At 34.8% G+C, this 22972-nt stretch overlaps 1 protein-coding gene across 1 annotated transcript in view; it reads right to left on the bottom strand.

Annotated features, from left to right (window-relative positions):
- The window catches only part of r (carbamoyl-phosphate synthetase 2, aspartate transcarbamylase, and dihydroorotase rudimentary), a 489668-nt gene that overhangs the window by 163565 nt on the left and 303131 nt on the right, over nucleotides 1-22972 (bottom strand). Inside the window, exon 24 of the mRNA XM_090390424.1 lies at nucleotides 13637-13819. Coding sequence (XP_090246550.1) covers nucleotides 13637-13819 — 183 coding nt within the window. The remainder of the gene's footprint in view (nucleotides 1-13636; nucleotides 13820-22972) is intronic.

The raw sequence follows: 22972 nt of genomic DNA, 5'->3' as shown, positions 1-22972 counted from the left end.
GCTGCCATGTACCCTCAAGGGGTGTACAAGATATGATAGTACTACATGAAAAAATTACAACATACTAACTTCCTATCTACAATTTACAAATTTCTTCCTATCTACTTATGAGACAGCCAAAGGGGAAAAAAAATAACACAGTTAGGATCATATGAGTAAGTACAAGTAATAAACAATTATATATTCAATTAATATAGTTCTTGATAATAATTTCCCAGGATTCTGGCATGGAAAGTCCTCACTGGAGTTGATAGTGCAATGTAAAAGGACCTCAGCACTTTCTTTAGAGTTGTTTGTATTTATAGGAACATATAGATGCTAATTTATAATCATTCCAAAGGATTCTGTGGACAGTATTAGTAATCCCATGTTCTGCCAGACCAGATTTCTTGGAAAAAGTGTAAGACTGATGTTCAGAGGTATGTATAAAAACATATCAACCCGTTCGTTCAAAGGTTTCAGTCTCAGCAGTTGCATGGGATTGAAACCATTCCATGCAGCAGTAGAGGAGGAATTTTATCTTTCTGATATAGTATCATAGAATTGATTGAATGAACAGGTTTAAATCTGATAGAAATTTTGAACTTCTTTAAGATACAAGAGATGTGTTTTGAAACGACAAGTCATTTCAATGTCTTAACTAGATAGAATCTCCATCTAGGATGGAGATTCTATCAAAGTAATCTTTTCTAACAGAGGTGGAAAAAAAATAGTTGATAATCTCATTGTTTTAAATCAAATCAAAGCCAAGCAACTTTCAGAAGTGAACAGAGCCATCAAATATAAACATTAGAAAAATGTGAAAATGTCTGAAAACAAAAACCAGATGGTGAAGACTCAGTGGAAAATTTTGAAGAAAATATCGATTGTTTCACTGAAGGTACAGGTGCACGTGGTAAAATTGTAAGAAAACACAAAAAATCATAACTTTATAATGGACTCAAAAAGGTAAAGAGGCACTCCTGGAAAAGAAGAAATCACATCAAAATTTTCTGGTAAGTCAACAGGTGCACTAGGAAAATGTGTATAAAAATGTAGAAAACTAACCTATGTATAAAACAAACCAAAAAAAAAAAAGTCAAACTTTGGTTAGAATGCAGAATATAAATATCATGAAGGTGTCAAAATGTTCTAGAAGCAATTAAAAAGTTAAAAAATGGAAGAAAGAAAGAACAATGGTAAAGTAAGATAGGATGTCACCATCATCAAATTCCTGCCATGTACCTTCAAGGGGTATGATAGTACTACATTAAAAAAAATTACATCATTACTAACTTCCTATCTACAATTTTCCTCCAAATCAGTCTGTTACTTGTCAAAACTCCAACATTATCAGACCTTATATTTCTATCGTCTAAGGCACTTTGTACCGTATCAATCCACCTACATCTTGGTCTTCCTCTGGGTCGTTTTGCTGCCAACCTGGCAGAGAACACTTGTTTTTCTAATTTTTCTTTGCCCATTCTGTTTAAGTAACCATACCACCTGAGATTAGCTCTGCTAACGCATTCCTGGATGTTGACAATGTCAAGTTCTTTCCTAATAACCTCATTTTTAATATAATATTGCCATTGATGCCATCTGTTCACGCCTATAATCTTTCTCAGGACTCTCATATCTGTGGTCTCTAGTCTTTGGTCAAGTGTTTAACTTCTGACCCAGCTCTCAGATCCATAAGTTAAAACTGGTTAGAAAACTGTCTTGCATACAGCTAATTTAGTGTTCCGACTAATTTCTCTCTTATTCCATATGAATTTATTCCACTGATTTCCTACCATACCAGCTTTGTTGATTCTGTTGTCTATTTCTATATTTAATTTACCATCTTCAGTAAAAAATCGTGCCTAAGTAGCTGAAATGTTTCACTTGTTCCACAGGTTTTCCATTCAGAACACAGTTGACATTTTCAATGATTCTGCCTATTTTCATCATCTTTGTCTTTTTATTGCTGACCTTCATACCATATCTATTACAACAGCTATTCAATTTAGTCAGAGAATCTTGCAGACTTGTAGCGGATTTATTTAGAAGTATAACATCATCCACATAAAGCAAAGAGCTGACATTAACATCTCCAATTTTGATATCATGTTTAATACCACTTTCCTTCATAATTTGATCCATATAGATAATGAATAACAGAGGGGATAATGTACATCCCTGTCTCACACCACATTTAACATTAAACCATCTTCCTGTACTTCCTTCAATTCTAACTGCTGACTTACAACTCAAATAAAGGCAAAGTATTGCTTGATACAATGCCCCATTGACGCCATATAACTGTAGTGTATTGAATAGCTTCAATCTCTTGGCACCTTGTCATATGCTTTTTCCAAATTGACAAAACTTAAATATAGATCTTTGTTATATTCCCATGCTTTCTCAACTATTTGTTGTAAAGTGAATATCTGATCCTGACAGCCTCTATTTGGCCTGAATCCAGCTTGTTCTTTACCAAGCTTTTCTTCCACAATTCTTCTCAACTGTTTCTCAAGTATACTTGCATAGATCTTCCCAGGAACACTCAGTAGGGAAATGCCTCTATAATTCTCACATTCAGTTTTATTTCCCTTTTTATATGGGTACTATGAGAGCTCTACTCCAATCATCGGGAATTCGCCCCTCTGTCCAGGCTTTCTGAACTATGCAGTGCAGCCACTGTAAGACTCTTATACCACCATACTTCAGCATTTCTGGTCCAATATCATCTACCCTTGCTGCCTTTCCACATTTGAAGCCTTTGATGGCTTTTTCTACTTCAACTATGGATACGTATTCCTGACTGCATGTCTGGTCAGTGTTTTTTACCACTCTGCTGTCATCACTGCTTGTTTCATTTAGCAGTTTTTCAAAGTAATTACTCCATACTTCAAGGTTATCTTTTTCTCCCATTTTCATGTCACCTTTATCATCTCTATCTCCTTTTACAGCACTCTTTCCTCTATTCTTAAGTTTCTTCAACAACCTCCAGAATATTTTGCCACCTTCTTGATATTTATTTTCTATATTCTTGCCAAAGTCCTCCATTGACTTTTGTTTAGCTAGTTTTATAGTGTTTAGCATTCTTGCATTTGTCTCTGTATTCTCTAAGAGCACAAGCAGACTTATTTGCTAGGAACTTTTGATATGCTTTCTTCTTTTCCTTCACTGCTTCTTTAACTTCCTGTGTCCACCAGGGAGTTCTGTTTTTTTTTTATCCTTGCAGATAACCTTACCACATGCCTCTCTGGCAGAATCAATCAATGTTTTCTTCAGAGTTTGCCACTGAATCTCCAAGGTTTGATTCCTGTTCTCAAACTCTTTTATTTTTTCTTCAATAATCTTTGTGTATTTTAGTCTACAGTCCACATCTGAGAGCTGCTCAACTTTTATTCACTTTAAAACTTTCTTACACGTTATTCTTTTCAATATGAAATTCAATTTTATCCTGCTCAAGACTAAATAGTGATCACTTCCAATTTCAAATCCTCTGAACACTCTGGTGTCCTGCACCAGGGAGAAAACATCACTATCAACAATGACATAGTCAATGAGACTTTTCTTATTCCTTACCTCTTCTCTCCATGTGAATTTGTGCACATTTTTATGTTGGAACATGGTGTTAGTAATAACCAGTCCATGTCCTGAGCAGAAATACAACAAATATTTGCCATTATTATTTGACTGCTCTATCAAGTTCATATTCAAGATCATGATTTTTCACAAAGTAATTGTTCTCACATCTCAAAACATCCTTACCTTTAATTTCTATGTTAGCTGTATAATTATTCTTTTTCTGTGATAGTACTTAAAAGAAATATATTTGTGATTTTTTTGTTTATGCAAGATAGTGTTACTTAAAAAAAAAGCCAAACAGTTTTTTATCTAAATAACATCCCCTTAATTTATAGTGTTACTTAATTAAAATATACTAGTGGAAATAGTTTTCCCATTTAGCAGCAAAAACAAGAATGTGATTGAAATGAACAGCTGATGGACACGAGAAAGAGAATACACATAGAGAGAGAAACACTGACGTGTGTGTGGGGGGGGGGGGGAAAGGAATGGATATAAGAACATAAGTGAGAGGTGTAAATGATTGCATTTGAGAAATAAAGAAAAATATAAGGAATGAGTATTTGTTTTTCGTGGATTCCTTATTAGCCTGTATGGAGAAGTTAATGTAGCTTCGATTAATTTTTGATTTTTTTATTGAAAATTAGAACGAAAGCTATTCTTAGGTGTTGAAATGGTTTTGAACCAAAATAAAATGTTCCTTTCTGAACAATTCAAAAGGAACTTTCCCCCCCCTAATCACAAGAATTAATAATCCTGGATAGAATTTTATTTTTTTATTTTAATCTATCCATACTGGAACAATTTATTTGTTTCACTAAAGATATATTTCCAGGTCGGAGCAAAAAATTTCACTCTTAGAAAATAATGCTCCTGAAACACACACGCATGCACACAGTATAATATGTGTGTGGATGCGTGTGTTTTTCAGACAGAGCATTATTTTTTAATGAATTGTTTGCTCCACCTGGAAATATATACACTCCTGTTCATAGAAACCACATCACCTTACATAAATATCATTTTTAGCAGTTAAATGTTCACTTTCACTGGTTTATCATTAGACGTTTTGTTGCATTGCATCATCCATCATTCATGGGTTTCTGTATAATGTAATAGTTACTGCTATTGTGTCACAATAATTGGTCTATTGTGACATAACAGCATCCATTACATCTAGGACACATTGGAAAAAACAGCCAGGTCTTTAAAAAAAAAGACCAACCTCTACACAGCTTTTAAGTCCCACTGGAAATGTGCAACCCTTATCTGTTCTACCAAAGATCAGCTCCCTCCTCTTGCAAGTTGGCTTACTTCAGAAAGACATAGATCAGCCACTGTCCATTTAGATAAAGACAAATCTTACATCTGCAATCACAATTATGGTCAATCTGGCCTTGACCACATATCAGACACAACTCACAGGATCTTCTTGAAGAAAACTACTATGCTCCACCATAGTTAATTTAAAAAGGAAAGACTGTTTTTGGAATCTGCAGTGACAATCAGAAATCAACCTGATCTAAACAAAGACGGATGCATAAAAATTCCCAAAATTTTGGAAACAATAATTGACAGAGGTCCCAGTTTACATCCTAGGCTGCCTACAAATGCCAACAGAAGTTGCACCACCTACACAGGACATTGGAGTAACCCATGTGTTTCATTAAGTATTGTCATGTCTTGTGTATGTGTTACAAGTGTTTGTGCTCCATGAAAATGTCTCAGTGACAGACTAAATATTGGAAGCATTAAAGTTTTTAATTCTTTCCTAGTGCTGTCAATACTCAATTAAACCTCCAACATTACATCCTCTCAGAACTTAAGCTTTAACACACAGATCTTTGATAACACTCAGATTAACATGTTGGCATACAAATGACAAATGTGAGAAAGAGAGAGGATCAAGCAAGTTACAGCATCTCTATAATGCATCCACCTAAAAATGCAATTCAATTTCCACATTGATAAACTCCAATAGAAACAACTCATTCTTTTTTATTTTCTCTGGGAAGGGCTTCAATTTTTTGTTAATCCAAAAAACTCAATTAAGAAATAGTGCTCATAAATATGAAATGAAGAAATTGAAAATAGTATAAAATATTTAATTGTACTACACCTATTTGTATATGAAATGTATACATATATTTTGTATATGTAGATTTCACATACATATAGTTTGTATGTGAAATCTACTCTTATTTGTATGCTTTTATCAGTTAATGATTAAAGTATACGTAAAGGAAGGCTTAGGTGTTCATTATTCATAATAATGTATAACGGTGTAACTAACACCAAATGGGAAACAATACATTTATTAAACTCACTAATATTTCGCCAGCTATCTAACCAGCATCATCATCAGAGCACTATGATAACTGACAGGCACACAACACTAAACCAAATAATTGTAGAAACAATTTAAATTGTAAGTGACACCTAATGTCCTTAGCACTGTGTGGGTCAGATAACTACTACGTTAATTTAAAGAAGTCTGGCTATTATATCATAAAATGATAGTCTCCCAGATCTTTGGTAAATTAATGCAACCATACTTGTTGAGGTAGGGAGAGTGCTTCATAGCTGATGCCAATTCTAAGAATAGCCTCTCAGACCTGTAATGACTTCTATGTAATAGAGATTTTTTTCTCAATCTAATCCTATATGAAGGAGTATTCAGAGCATGGTCTGCCAATTCCAACTTGCCATACAGATGATCTCAGATGTAATTTTTATGTTCTTCAAGGCAGATGTTAACTGATCTATCAGTCTACACAAAGTAGGCTAACTTGCACACATAAGAAGCTTTATACACTTTCAGATGTTCAAGAGGGTTTAGTCAATCCTTAGGAGAACATAAGTACCTAGTTCAATGAAAAGTTTGAAAGTAGTATGGAGATCAATACTTGCAAGGAACTTTACTTTTTTTTTTTTTTTTTTTGAGGTACCCTAATATTCAGAATGGAAATGGTTTGGCTGTGATCCTGTGTGTAAGGTGTGCATGTAATTTTTATCTATTTTATATGGGCTGTAGCCATTGACTAAAAGTGTGTTGCGAAAGCCCCTCAGTTTCAGTTTCAAGGGCTGAGACATTTGAGCAAATAGCCCAGGCTTGGATAAGAGCTTTGAGGATACCATACTGCTGGAAAGAGCAGCGGTGTGATTGTTCATGTAAATACCTACTAGTATGAATGTGTTTTCTGTAGACAGAGAAAGATAACAATCCATTAGGAAGACATGTCACTAGTCACTAGTGTATCTAAAAAGGGGAGACTATTATCACCATCTTTTTTTTTTTAATGGAAAAGTTTATTGTAGGATGCTGTGAAGATGCACCCAAAATGTATCTAATGTGTTCAGACCATGAGGCTAAACAGAAAACACAATGTAGCACAGCTAAACTGTTGGTTTGGCTGTATTAAGAGCTTGGTTTTCAAAATACTCCACATAGAAGTTTGCTGTGTGTGTGTGGGGGGGGGGGGGGGGGAGAACTAGTGGCAGTCCCATGTAGTTGCTCGTATATTTTTCCTTCCCACAGGCAATAATATGCATATATGATGAACCTGAAAATTGTAATTATGTTGAGGATGTGTGTGTGTGTGTGTGTGTGTGTGTGTGTGTGTGTGTGTGTGTGTGTGTGTGTGTGTGTGTGTGGAGGGGGGGGATATTTGACAGTTCAAGGGTCTCTGTCAAAGGTACATTAGTGAAAAGTAAGCCGACATCAAAATGAAACATGATGTCGGAATCTATCAAAGTTAAATTTCCTATTAATATTTTAAGGTGCAAAGAATTTTTAAGAGATGAGGATGAGTAGCCTATAAGGGAGGAAAGTGATTTGAATAAATGTTTAGGCACTTTGTAGGTAGGGTTATCTATACTATTTACTTTACTATTTACTTACTTCTGGATGAAGGGGGGGGGGGGGTATTGGGTTTGTAAATTTTAGAGACTCCATATATCTAGGGTGGTTTGACATGATAAGATTTAAGTATTTTGGTAATTTCTTTAGGTTAGGATATAGCTTTTCTAAATAATTTGTACCCTTTTTTCTTTGGATTTTGTAGGATCCACACCACATCTGATAATTGGAGGAGTCTTTAAGAAGACGATTCATATTTCTGTTGTACTCTGCTTGGCTCATAGTGGCAGTAGCATTTCCCTTATCAGCTTTAGTCATGATTTATTTATTCTTATATAACTTTCTAAGCGCTGATATTTCTTTTGGTGGAATGTTATTCTTGGGAGGTTTGAGTTTATTAGAATAATTACTAGCAACATCCAACCAAATGTTGTTAGTCCTCATTAGTGCAAGTTCACAGATACCATATTCAATGATGATGATCGTAACTTCTATTTTACACAGAAGTCAATTATAGGTCTGAGAAGCTATTCTTAGAATCAGAATCAGCTATAAAGCACTTTCCTGACCTCAACAAGTATGACTATTAATTTACCATAGATTCTGGGAGACTATCTTTTTAAGACCTAATAGCCACACTTCTCTAAATTAGCTTTGTAATTATCTGACCCATAGAGGGTAGCATGTAAGGACATTAAGTTACAATTTAAACTGTTTCTATAATTACTTGGTTTAGTGCTGTGTGTCTGTCAGTTATCATTGTGCTCCGATGATGATGATGGGTAACAAACCAGTGAAACATTAGAGAGGTATATTTTCCCCCTCTTGTGTTGGTGATAGTGTTAAGCATTATTATGAATAATGAACAACACCTAAGCCTTTCATTACATATTCAAATTCTACACATACAAGAAATTACACATAAATCACATCAACTTGAAAAGTGAAAACTGAATTGTCAAGACAACTAAATCGGTGGTCTTCCTTAAGAGATGTTGGGACACAAATATCATTCCAAATGTTGAAGATTCCAAAAGAAGTCTTAATTCTGCAAAAGCCAAATACATTTATACAGGGGCAAGTATATCACAAATTCTTGAACAGATCAGTGGCCCTCACATCCAGTTGTCAAAAATGAATGCCACCATCACCACATTACACAAAGAACTTTCAGAAATACTCAATCCAGAACTGTGGTCTATTCTAATCTCCATATGAGTGCTTCAACAGTGGAGATGTTCCCAACTGCAACAATGACAAGAACATATAGCAGTAAATCTATCATCGAAAACACCTTTCAGAGGGCACACTTAACGCACTTAGTTTTGGGCATTATTTCACCATCACACCCAGAAAAGTACCATTCTTAAAAATTATGACCAGCTTAGAATGTGATACCTACGAACTCACACCAACAGTGGCTAATAACATTCAATTGGATGTGGTTAGTATTCCAAACCTGCCAAGAATAACATTCCACCAAAAGAAATATCAGCACTTATAATACTAAGTAAGAATAAAATTGTGACTAAAGCTGATAAGGGAAATGCTATTGTCATTATGAACTAAGCAGAGTACAACAGAAAAATGAATCAACTTCTTAAAAACTCCTCAGTTTATCAGATCATACACTGGGATCCTAAAAAATCTCAAAATAAAAAAAAGTATACAAATTATTTAAAAAAAAAATAAGAAATTACATCCTTGCCTAAAGAAATTACAAAAAAATGTAATTTCTTTGCTAAACTGTATGCTAAACCACCCCAGTTATATGGGATCCCTAAAATTCACAAACCCAATACACTCCCTTTGTTCAATAGTATATAGCATAGACAGCCCCATCTCCAAATTAGGTAAAAATTTATCCAAATCACTTTCCTCTCCTTCAGACAACTCTCCATCTATTAAACATTCTTTACATTGTAAAACTTTAATAGAAAATTTATTAATTATTAATCAGTACCAAAAGTATTAATGTACTTTTGACAGAGACCCTTGAGCTTATTAAGCCACCCCATCCCAATAACATAATTGAATTTTTCAGATTCAATTATGTTGTTGAATTCCTATTCTGTGGATAGGAAAAATATATGAGCAGACAGATGAGACTGTTATAGGTTCCTCCCAACCAAGCAAATTTCTATATGGAGAATTTGGAAAACCAAACACTCAACACATCCACACATAAACCAACAGTTTCGCTGTGCTATGTGGTATTCAGTGTTTGGCCCCATGATCCAGATACATCTTTTTGTACATCTTCACAGCCAAATTCCTAAAAATAAATTTCTCCACAGAAGAAGCAGTTTAATAGTACCCCCTTTTTAGATACACTGGTGACAAACATCCTATTACTCTTTTATATATGGCTCATTACCCTTTTCTATCTACAGAAAACTCATTCATAATGATAGGTGTTTATATATACAATCACCAACACCCCTTCCATAAATATCGCATCCTTAAAATTGTTACTCACTGAGCCAAATCTATTTGTTCAATTGACACAGCCATTGTAAATAAGTTTGCTAACCTTCCCACACATTTCCAGCCAATGGCTACAGCCCATATAAAATAGATAAAATATTACATGCTTACACCCAAACACACAGGATCACAGTAAAACCATTCCCATTGTGTATATTAAGGGTACACGAAAAAAAAAAAAAAAAATAGTCAAAGTTCTCTGCAAATATGATCTCCCCGCCACTTTCAAAACTTTCATTCAACTAGATGCTTAATATGTTCTCCTAAATATCAACTATACCCTCTTGAACATCTGGGAGTGTAAAGTTCCTTGTACCTGCTAGTTACCCTAGTTGGGACACACTAGTAGATCAGTTAACATTCATCTTGAAGAACATAAAAATTACATCTGAGATCATTTGCATGGCAAGTCAGAATTGGCAGACCATGCTCTGATTACTCCTTTATATAGGATCAGAATGAGAAAAACATCTCTATTACATAGACGTCATTACAGGTCTGAGAGGGCATTCTTAGAATCCGCATCAGCTATGAAGCACTCTCCCAACCTCAACAAGCACGGTTGCATTAATTTACCAAAGATCTGGGAGACTATCATTTTAAAACCTAATAGCCAGACTTCTCTAAAATGAACTTGGTAGTTATCTGACACATAGAGGGTGCTATATAAGGACATTAGGTGTCAGTTACAATTTAAATTGTTTCTACAATTACCTGGTTTAGTGCTGTGTCCCTGTCAGTTATCACTGTGCTCTGATGATGCTGGGTAGAAAATCAGCAAAATATTAGTGAGTTTAATAAATGTTTTTTTTTTTACTCTTATTGTTGGTTATACCATTAAGAATAATTATGAATGAATTAAGGGGGTTTATCATGTAAAGGTTGTGTTCTAGAGCAGGGGTTAGCAATCAGACGCCTGCAAGCAGTCCAAACGTTTATTTTTGGCAGCCCACAAAAGGGCTGACAGTACATGGCATGTGGTTCGTACATTGAATTATTTAAATAATACATTTTATAATATGAATAAGAAATTAAAAATAACTTTATATCTATATTTCGTGATATCACCATGCAACTTGGCACGAGTCATCATGAATAGGGATAAGAAAGGTGACTTCATCCGACAACAACAGAAATTTTGGTGCACTTTTGCAGTCGCATTCTCTGGTCCATCTTTTAATATAATTCAATAACATCAACTATTATTTTCAGAGGATATATATTTATTAAAAATAATTTCTTAAAAATCAGCAACCAGCAGCCTGCATGCAGCCCACAAAAGGTTGACAATACTTACATGGCATGTGGTTTGTATGTTGAATTATTTAAATAATACATTTTATAATATGAATAAGAAATTAAAAATAATTTTATATCTATACTTCGTGATATCGCTGTGCAACTCGGCACAAGTCATCATGAGTGGGGATAAGAAAGGTGACTTCATCCGACAACAACAGAGATTTTGGCACTTTTGCAGTCGCATTCCCTGGTCCATGGAATATAATTCAATAACATAAACTTTTATTTTCAGAGGATATATATTTGTTAAAAATAATTACAAAAATGGGTTCAAGAAAACATATAATTGCAGATAAAGGTTTAATGATGAATGGAACGGCAAGTACTTCTTTTGAAAATGGGGGTAAGCCCCTTTGTCTCATTTATCATAAAATTGTTGCTGTTATGAAAGAATATAATATCAGGCATCATTATGAGAATGTTGCACTTTATCTAGTAATCTCATACTTTAAATTATTTCTGTGTTTTTTTTAAGACTGATTAATAAAAATTAATAACTTGAGTATTTTTTTCACTCGCCATTTTCTCTTAATTAAATGCCTGAGGCCAGATTATTACAAATAAAAGTTGAATGTGGTCTGCAAATCTGAAAAGGTTGCCGACCCCTGTTCTAGAGAGTTCATAGTGAAGTCTAAAGTGATAGACTTCACTTTAATATAATATATCAAAATAAAGCAGTTTATTTATTGTTGTTGAGTTTGCTAGTTTCACATGCAGATTGTAGTTTTTCCACCTGGATAATTCGTGTTTCATTCTACAGACAGACAGATTGCATGTGCTCTACTTGGTTTGCGTACTTTCTGATATGTAAAAAACTGCAATTCCAGGGAAAAAACCCCGAATTGCAGGTTTTGCTACAATTGTAGGAATTGTAGCAAAATTCTTACAATTGCTACCTCTCATAAAAGACATGCTAAATAACCTTCAGTTGAGAAGCCCTTAAAAATATACTTCCTAGACAGGATATGAGCCCAAACCTTTCCAACCAAGGAGTATTGTTGTTACTGACCAAGCGATAGAGACACTGCTTCAAGCTGTCAATAAGAGCAGCAGTCACAAAACATCTCAACTCAAGAAAACACTTAAACATGCTCATGAATAATTTTCTACTATTATTTACTGATCCCATTGTGACCATAATATCCTGAAAATGCTTCAGTAACTATAGTAAAATATCAGTATCGAAGTCTAATCTTTAAAAGGCACCTGTGGCATGACTATAAACAATAAATTACATGATAACCACAGTAATAACTTTAATGAAATGAAAGTACAGATATTTTGTACTGAAAATAATAGTGCTTCATCAATGCGTAGAAATAAGCAAATCAAAGAAATGGGAATACAAGATACATACAGCAGTTGGTGGTTTATCAATTAAAAACTGTTGCCACATGCTCGTAATTAATATTAATAAATAATATTATTAAAATCTATTTTTGATGGTTACATAAAACAAGAATCTGCTAAACTTTTTTTGGGGGGAGGGGAGGGGAAGAGTTCTGGTTCCTTTATATTTCTTATATTTCTGGCATCTCTGAACCAACTGATAGAATTTAGAAGTATCATCTCATTCCCACATATTTTCCTATCAACAAAATTTCCCATCTGTTGCCATCTACACAAGACGAACTGTTACCTCTATCATTAGCTGGCATTTACCAGATACCTTGTGAATGTAATGTAACAAGTTTGGGCAGACAGGCCATTTTGTGGAAAAAAGAATTAATGAACAGCAATATTATATTGAATATGTGAAACCTCAAAAGTCTGGTACAACATAGTATTGATACTAAACACAGTATCCAGTGGAATAAAGCTCATCTTCTTTATAGAAGCAGGTTTAAATATGAAAAAAGTTGTGATGCCTTTTCAAAAAAAGTTGTGATGCCCTTTTACATTGACCAAATCTGAATTGGAACAATTGTCTCTCTCTCCCAAAAGTTTGGGAGATTCTTATTTTATGTAACCATCAAAAATTGTTTTTAATAATATTTAAAAATATTTTCTAGCACACGGCAACAGTTTTTATTTGGTAAACCACCAACTGCTGTATGTACTCTGTATTCCCGTTTTTGATCTGCTTGTTTCTATGCACTGATGATGTACTGTAATTTATTGTTTAATGTTTATCAATATTGAAGTGTAATCTTCATTAATTATTATGCTGTTTAAATCCATTTATAGCCTTCATATAATATCTCAGCAGAATGCCATATTCTTGCTGACAAAACTGATAGGCCTAGTCAACCCATGTATTATAGTTACATGTTCCCAAGGTCTCAACATTAACAATAATTCTTTGCTACTGGCTAGCTAATGCAATAGTTAAATTGCCAACATCTGCACAAAGTATCATAAGGTACTCACATAACAGTGAGTTATTTATAATTATAGTATAACCATAGTATATATAAATATACTTCTTACCTTATAGCTACCAATTGACAAGAGTATAGATCGTTTTGGAATGCAAAATCCTGTACTCATTAAGGCTTTCAAATAGGCTTCATAACGATTTTCACCAAAACAAGCAACTTCTCCAGTACTTGCCATTTCAACTCCTAACATAACATCTGCTCCCGCTAACCGTGCAAAGGAAAACTGAGGAACCTATGGGGGGGGGGGGGGAGAAAGTCTATTAAATCTAAGATGTAATACTATCTATTTACAAATTTGTTTTATACGGATCATTTTTTTTTAATACTTGAATTCAATTTACATACTGTATCTATTCAAATAACAGAATTTTCTTTTTATCACTTCAAATTTAGACAAGTATTTATTTTAATATCTTTTTACTTTCCAATCATTTCACTAAAAACTGGAAATTAAAATATTATTACTTGAAAATAAGGTTCTAGCCAATCATGGATCAGCAATTCTTCAAGCTCTTTCCAAACACCATCACTGAGTATGAATACATATGAACTATCCTTGTTAAAAATAAAAGTTCATGAATTTTTGATAAAATGCTACTGGAGTGTATTAAGTTCAGAATAAGACACAGTGCTGCTCCAGATTAAATAGAACTCCACAATGATATATGGTAAGACAGTGCTATCACACACATACAGGTAGATCTATTAGTAGCAGAAAATATGTGCAATGACTGTGAGCTATGAATAGCCTAACAAGATCAACTTCCTTACTTCTGTTCCTATATACATAAGATTGCCAATGCTTAACTTCAAGATGTGATCTCATGTAATTTATTTGTAGTTCTTCCCTGCCACAGCTGTGAACAATATATTAATTTTGGTGATGTGCATATTAGGGTAGTTGAAAAGATACCAGACAGTAGTTTTTCACAATGAAAGTCAAGTAGAATTTTCATTTCACAATGAAAGTCCCTGCAGCATGCCACTAGTCCATGGGACTAGTGGCATGCTGCAGGGCTCTGCATCTGGGTGACTATTATTTAATTTGTTCATTAATTATATAGGAAATGATCAGAAGAAATAGTCGGTCAACATGTTACAATTTTGGAAGATTTTAATAGACTAGTGGTATGAACAAATAAGAGCAGATACCAGTTAATATGGTGAAGTGCAGGGTCATGCATTTTAGAGTGAAAAGATTGCCAACTGTATAACATACCCATGCAACTGTAATCAAGAAACTTATGTCTGTGTAATTGAGTCTCGAGTTCATCTGTAAAAGCTGCTCAACTTTAATTCATTTTAGAACTTACTTACATATTGTTCTTCTCAATGAAACTCATTTTTAACCTTGCTTAAAACTAAGCAATGATCACTTTCAATTACAAATCCTCTGGACACTTGAAACTCAGTGGCAAATAAATGGAACTGATTTGCTAAGTATGGAAGACCAATTTATATCTCTTTCTCTAGAAGAACAGTTTACATTATCTGATGTTATCAGTTCTTGTGCTTATTTTAAATTGAACATAAACAAAAGTTTTTTTTTTTATTTTTGGAGACGTCCAGCAGTTTCTTTATGTGAGGCAATTTTTTCACAATCTGGTTCAATTTTACCAGTTTGTTTTTCAGCTTCGTGAATGAGATCATAAATACCGTATTTGCCGCCATATAAGATGCACTTTTTTCTTTGAAAATACGTCTGAAAAACAGGGTGCGTCTTATATGCCGATACTCAGTTTTTTTATTATTTTCATTTCTTGAAATTTTCTCTGTTCCAAGTTACGCGGTTTATTTCTTGCAGTGCATGAGAGCATTCCAGTTACGTAGAGTTCAGTGGATGTGCATGCGCCGTCGTCGACGATCACAGCTGTGTTCCTGTTCGTTTAAAAACTTTCCAACTGTTGCCATGGTTGTTGTGAACGGTGAGAAATTTTTGCTGTTAAATTTTCTCTAAATTCCTTGGCAAATTATGGCTGATAAACATCCACATTGCTACAATATTGCATACAAACTACATGTGATTGCGTATTAGGCATTTGTTGAAAGTAGACCTACTTATTACTTTATATTTGAAATACTGTAAATTCATTATAATATTCAGTGATAAAGTTTTTGTCTAAAAAATGTGTACAAAAAAGGGGATGCATGTTCTTCTATTTGAAGAAGAACACATGATCATAAAATTCAAAGATGCTGAAATATTGGATGGTTAGATAAACAATTGAGTTTGTGTTCCTTTTGATCTTTTAGTAACTGCCACCTTCTGAAAAACAAGAATGCAATGTAGGCAACTTTCTTTGCTTCTTGACATGACATAACTTTCTGCCTAGCCAGAAAGTTATGTAAATACGAGGGTGATCTGAAAGTTCTCAGCCTAACAATGAAAAAACAAATTTATAATCTCAACATTATTTTTATTTTTCAACATAATCTTCCTAGATTAATACGTTCATTCCAGCAATGATCCAGCACAATTATCCCGTACTTGTAGTGGTTCTCAGTAAGATCTACAAAATACCCCTCTACAGCTGCAATCACTTCTTGATTCAAAGAAAACGCTAACCAGTGAGGAAGAGTTTTAGTTTTGGGAAGAGATAGAAGTCAGAGGGAGCCAAATCTGGGGAATAGGGTGGATGTTCCAACAATTCATAGTGCAAATCCCTTAATTTTCCCATTGCCAAAACAACTTTGTGGGCAGGTGCATTGTCCTAATGAAAGATTATTTTTTTCTGCAAACCGGGTCTTTTCTCATGAATTTTTTCGTCTAGTCTGATTAAAAGATTGGAATAATATTCCACAGTTATTGTTTTACTCTTTTAAGATAATTAATAAACAAAATGCCTTCTGCATCTGAAAACACCAATACCATGACCTTTCCTGCTGATGGAACCGATTTTGTCTTTGGCACTGAATAACCGGCTTCTGTCCACTGTTTTGATTGCTGTTTGGATTCTGGTGGATAATAGTGAATCGAAGTCTCATCCATAGTAATAAATTGACACACAAAATCAGTTTTATTCTTGTTAAAATGCTCCAAGCACTGTTCAGAGATTTTCATGTGCATGCATTTTTGTTCTGCTGTGAGCAAGCACGCCACCCATCTTGCACAAAGCTTTTTAATATGCAATTCTTCATGCAAAATATATCTTACGTGTTCTTTTGAAATACCTATAGTCTCAGCAATTTCGTGCACTTTGACTTGCCGGTCATCCAATACCATATCATGCACTTGATCAATGACTACTGGTGGTGTTACACTTTTTGGACGTCCTTCACGTGGATCATCTTCAAGGCTGGTACAGCCATGTTTAAACTCTGCAGCCCTTTTCTTAATTGTCGAAAATGAAGGAGAAGCATGCCTGTAAACTATTATGAACATCAAATGAATTTGGTGTTCATAAAATTTGGCATTAAACCTTCTTTTACAAAGAATTTTATAACCACACTAAGACAACGCTTTTGCTTCAGAAGGCTGTATAAAAACTACTTGATAGAATGACTTGTAATTTCACATGGATGCTTACAACAGACATACCAACTTAGAAAAAAAATCTCTTGCCGATAGTGTTACCATCTATGGTTGAGGCCGAAAACTTTTCAGACAACTCTCGCATAATCACCATGTGCTGACTATTATATTTGTGTAGGCCATATTACTTACCAATACCAACTGCAATACATTTGATATGATATTGGTTGACAAAGTGGATAATATTGATATTTTCCAACAAACAGTATATTTATTAAAATTTCCCTGCAACACAGATTTTTGGGAATGCATTTCACTGGTAGACAATTTCCACCAATGCTTAATGTGGTAAAAACAGATTTCTTAGTGGAGACCTGATAGCTTGAAAAGAGCAATACCTGGTATGTAGTGCATGGTTTGTGGATTATGTAAATATTGGGCAAAAAGCATACAAGAACTTAACAGCTTTTTGTAGGCAGGTACATAGAACACTATCTGTGATAGCATTATATGACTAAGTTTATGGTGTTACCTTGATATCAATGATTCTCTTCTAAACTTTTATCATTGATCTAATCTTTGTCAGCCCCCAATACCGATTCTCAGATCAATAAATTAAAATTGAAGTCTTATATACCACTAGTTCTGCATTCTCCTTAATTTTCTCACATATTTCATATACTTTTATTCAAGAAGTTCACCACCATACTGATTATTTTATTCCATATTTTATTTGGCATCTTCACTAAAAACTATGTAAATGTCTGAAACATTTACTTATGTTTGGGTTTCACTAAGAATGAAGGTGATATTATCCATGTTCTTGTTTATTTATTTATTATTTTTAATCACTTTTTGTCATAAGTAATAAGAAATCTATTCTAATTTTCAAAAAAAAAAAAAATAAATAAATAAATAATAATAAGGGGTGCTTAAGGGTCAAAGCTGTATAACTAAGAGGAGACCTCCACATAGCGTTTAAAGGAATGTGGAGAACCGACCAGGGTTTCTGACCTAATGTCTAATCCTCATCTTCTTGTGGTGCACCCCCTGTTGGGTATCTACTTGGATACTGAACGAACGAGGATGGGCTGGCAATTTGGGATTTAGCGAACCAAATTGTATTCTTATTGGCTTAAACCAAAATACAAAATGATGGTACAACATGACAAAATTTCATGCCTGCTGGGTGTCACCCAATTAAACAGGTCCCCCGTTGTTTTTGCCAGGGAAGCAGGGCTAACAGTGAAAAGTCAGCTACTGGAACAAATCTGAAAACATACCCTAACTCAACATCACCAGAGTTAAACATCAGTACTATCAACATAAGAAGCCTGAATGGCAAAGAAATGGAGTTAGCTGAGAAAATAGATAAGTACCAGATCAACATAATAGTGGTGACTGAAACAAAAAAGACAAAGACTGGTGAGATCTTTCTGAGCAATAAATACAAAATGTTATATTCAGGCAATAACAATCAAGAAAAAGAAGGAGTAGCCATATATTCAACACGAAATACGAGACTAATCTTCTTGAATGGCAGGCAGTCTCAAGTAGAGTGATGTGTGCAAATATGAGAATGGGAAACTGACAATGAGACTTATTTGTGCCTATGGTCCCACAGAGGGTTCTACTAATAGTGGAACTAATAGTGGTAGAAGTGGAGGAATTTTTTGATGCTTTAGAGAAAGCAACTGACACAATGAAAATGAAAAGTTGGTCCTTTTTGGGGACTAAATAGCAGAGTAGGAAATGATTGTCAGACATACAAAAATATTTTGGGAAAATTTGGAGAAAAGAACAAAGCTAATAATAATGGCAAATACCTGTTGGATTTCTGCTCAGGACATGAATTGGTTATTACTAACACCATGTTCCAACATAAAAATCTGCACAAATTCACATGGAGAGAAGAGGCAAGGAATAAGAAAAGTCTCATTGACTATGTTATTGTTGATAGTGATGTTTTCTCCCTGGTGCAGGACACCAGAGTGTACTGAGGATTTGAAATTGGAAGTGATCACTATTTAGTCTTGAGCAGGATAAAATTGAATTTCACATTGAAAAGAATAACATGTAAGACAGTTTTAAAGCAAATAAAAGTTGAGCAGCTATCAGATGTGAACTGTAGTCTAAAATACACAAAGATTATTGAAGAAAAAATGAAAGAGTTTGAGAACAGGAATCAAACCTTGGAGATTCAGTGGCAAACTCTGAAGAAAACATTGATTGATTCTGCCAGAGAGGCATGTGGTGAGGTTGTCTGCAAGGATAAAAAAATCAGAGCTCCCTAGTGGACACAGGAAGCTAAAGAGGCAGTGAAGGAAAAGAAGAAAGCATATTAAAAGTTCCTGTCAAATAAGTCAGCTTGTGCCCTTAGAGAATACAGAGACAAATGCAAGAATGCTAAACACTGTGTAAAACTAGCTAAACAAAAGTCATGAGAAGACTTTGGCAAGAATATAGAAAATAAATATCAAAAGGTGGCAAAATATTCTGGAGGTTGTTGAAGAAGCTTAGGAATGGAGGAAAGAGTGCTGTAAAAGGAGTTAGAGATGATAATGGTGACATGAAAACGGAAGAAAAAGATATCCTTGAAGTATGGAGTAATTACTTTGAAAAACTGCTAAATGAAACAAGCAGTGATGACAGCAGAGTGGTAAAAAACACTGACCAGACATGCAGTCAGGAATACATATCCATACTTCAAGTAGAAAAAGCCATCAAAGATTTGAAATGTGGAAAGGCAGCAGGAGTAGATGATATTCAACTAGAAATGCTGAAGTATGGTGGTATGAAAGTCTTACAGTGGCTGCACTGCATAGCTTAGAATGCCTGGACAGAGGGACGAATTCCCGATGATTGGAGTAGAGCTCTCATAGTACCCATATATAAAAAGGGAAATAAAACTGAATGTGAGAATTACAGAGGTATTTCCTTAACTGAGTGTTCCTGGTAAGATATATTTGGCAAGTATACTTGAGAAACAGTTGAAAAGAATTGTGGAAGAAAAGCTTGGTGAAGAAAAATTGCCTGGGATTCAGGCCAAATAGAGGCTGTCAGGATCAGATCTTCACTTTACGACAATTAGTGGAGAAATCATGGGAATATAACAAAGATCTGTATTTAAGTTTTGTCGATCTGGAAAAGCCATATAACAAGGTGCCAAGAGAGAAGCTATTAGATACGCTACAGTTTTGTGGTGTCAATGGAGCATTATATCAAGCAATACTTTGCCTTTATTTGAGTTGTAAGTCAGCAGTTAGAATTGAAGGAAGTGCAGGAAGATGGTTTAATGTTACATGTGGTGTGAGACAGGGATGTACACTATCCCCTCTGTTATACATTATCTATATGGATCACATTATGAAGGAAAGTGGTATTAAACATGATATCAGAATTGGAGATGTTAATGTCTGCTCTTTGCTTTATGCAGACGATGTTATACTTCTAAATAAATCCACTACAAGTCTGCAAGATTCACTGACTAAATTGAATAACTGTTGTAATCGATATGGTATGAAGGTCAACAATACAAAGGCAAAGAAAATAGGCAGAATCATTGAAAATGTCAACTGTGTTGTGAATGGAGAACCTGTGGAACAAGTAAAACATTTCAGCTACTTAGGCACGATGATTTTTAGTGAAGATGGTAAATTAAATATAGAAATAGACAACAGAATCAACAAAGCTGATATGGTAGGAAGTAGTCAATTGAATAAATTCATATGGAATTAGAGAGAAATTAGTCGGAACACTAAGTTAGCTGTATACAAGACAGCGTTCAAACCAGTTTTAACTTATGGATCTGAGAGCTGGGTCAGAAGTAAAACACTTGACCAAAGACAAGAGACCGCAGATATGAGAGTCCTGAGAAAGATTAGAGAAGTGAACAGATGGCAACAATGGCAATATCATATTAAAAATGAGGATATTAGGAAAGAACTTGACATTGTCAGCATCCAGGAATGCGTTAGCAGAACTAATTTCAAGTGGTATGGTCACTTGAACAGAATGGGTGAGGAAAGATTAGCAAAATAAGTGTTTTCTGCCAGGTTGGCAGGAAAACAACCCAGAGGAAGACCAAGATATAGTTGAATTGATATGGTACAAAGTGCCTTAGACGATAGAAATATAAGATCTGATAATGTTGGAGTCTTGACAAATAACAGACTGATTTGGAGGAAAATTGTAGATAGGAAGGTTGTAATGATGTAAATTTTTCATGTAGTACTATCATATCCTGTATACCCCCTTGAGGGTACATGGCAGGAATTTGATGATGATGAAATAATAATAATCTGCTCTCCAGCCAAAAGGCTGCAGGTTCAAATCTTGCCATGGGCACAGATGTTTGTGATTGTCTGTGAAAATACTAGTGGTGGTGGGCAGTAAAGGGAGTTGGTGTAGATGATGATGATGATAGCCATGGTTCACTGTAGTTGGTGGATTGAGTGATGGAGACAGTTGTTGAGTAAGTGCCTTCCCTCGATGATGGACTCCTTAGAGGCGTCACATAATAATAATTATAATTTAAAATAAAATAAAGCCTCCAACAACCAAGTATCTAACTGCTAGATTCAGGCAACTTTCTACAGATGTTCCATGGATGCTGCTCCGCTGAACTGGTCACCACCACCACTTCTCCCACTTTCTTCTAATCATATATGAAGATAGGCTATTACTACTGGTGGTTATCCATTTAGGGTTGCTCAGCATCAAACAAACAAAAACACATTAATTAATTCTTTTCTTCTCTATACCACTTGTCCATATGTGCAGCAGTTGTGTCATACACTATGTGGATAAAAGTATTTGGATACCTAGTCGTGTTAATTTTTTTTATTTTTTAAATTACAATTCTAGTACTGAGTGGGATCATCTTTGGCCTGAATGACAGCAATCATTGTTAGTTTATTTCAATGGTATTGAATACAACACAGAATGGTAAGAAAATATTTATTAACTTATTAGCTGATATTTCATTGGTTTGTTTCAAGATCTTCAGGTAGCTATCAGACACCATCGTTTCAGGCATATCCACCAACGAACCAAACCTCCATGAAACTTGACAGTTGGAAAGGTGAAGTCCTACTGCAAACACCACATCCAAACATAACCATCAGACTGAAACATTTGGAAGCATCATTTATCAATCATTCAATGGTCCAGGAACAGTGTAAACAACCACTCTAGACATTGGTGTGTTTGTGTGTGTATTTTGGGGGGGGTTAATGATGTGTAGCAGCAGCTCTGCCATGGTAACCTAAGACATGCAACTCTCTGCAGACATTTCTTGTGGTGACGGATGCCCCTGCAGAATTATCCAGGTTGACTGCAAGGTCTGTCTCTGATGACACACAGGATGCTCAAACATTCTGAGACAGAACTCATCGATATCAGTCGATGAGTGTCAGTGACCTCCCAGGATGTTTTACTGCAGTGGTACTACCAACTTTCCAACTACAAATGACATAAGCAATGGTAGAATTCCATATACTGAGATGGGTAGCAACATCATGGACAGAATGACCACTGATGTGAAACCAAACTACTATCCCAAGTAGGAATACAATGCAAAACATGCAGTGCATCCCACTTTTTATTACCAGACTTAGGCAGACACTCCCTGAATGTTTGGATGTAGTAGGATCCAAAATTTGCATGGCACGTAAGGTGACCAAATACTTTTATCAACATAGTTTATGTCTCAAGTCTTCTTGTGTGTGGAGGTTGATACAAAAACTGATTAAAAAGAATAGCTAAGAAAATTCTTCCAAAAATCACTTTTCTGCTACTTTCATAGAATGTAATCAGTGCTGACACAGCATAATCACAAGGCATTATTAGTACAGCTTGTTTTGCATATTTCCACTCCTTCACACATGCAAGAGGGGGTAAAATCTATAGCAC

This window comes from Typopeltis vanoorti, chromosome 3 (genome assembly GCF_054136105.1).
Source record: "Typopeltis vanoorti isolate ZY-2024b chromosome 3, IOZ_Tvanoo_1.0, whole genome shotgun sequence".
Lineage (NCBI taxonomy): Eukaryota > Metazoa > Arthropoda > Arachnida > Uropygi > Thelyphonidae > Typopeltis > Typopeltis vanoorti.
This window is presented reverse-complemented; position numbering and strand designations above follow the sequence as displayed.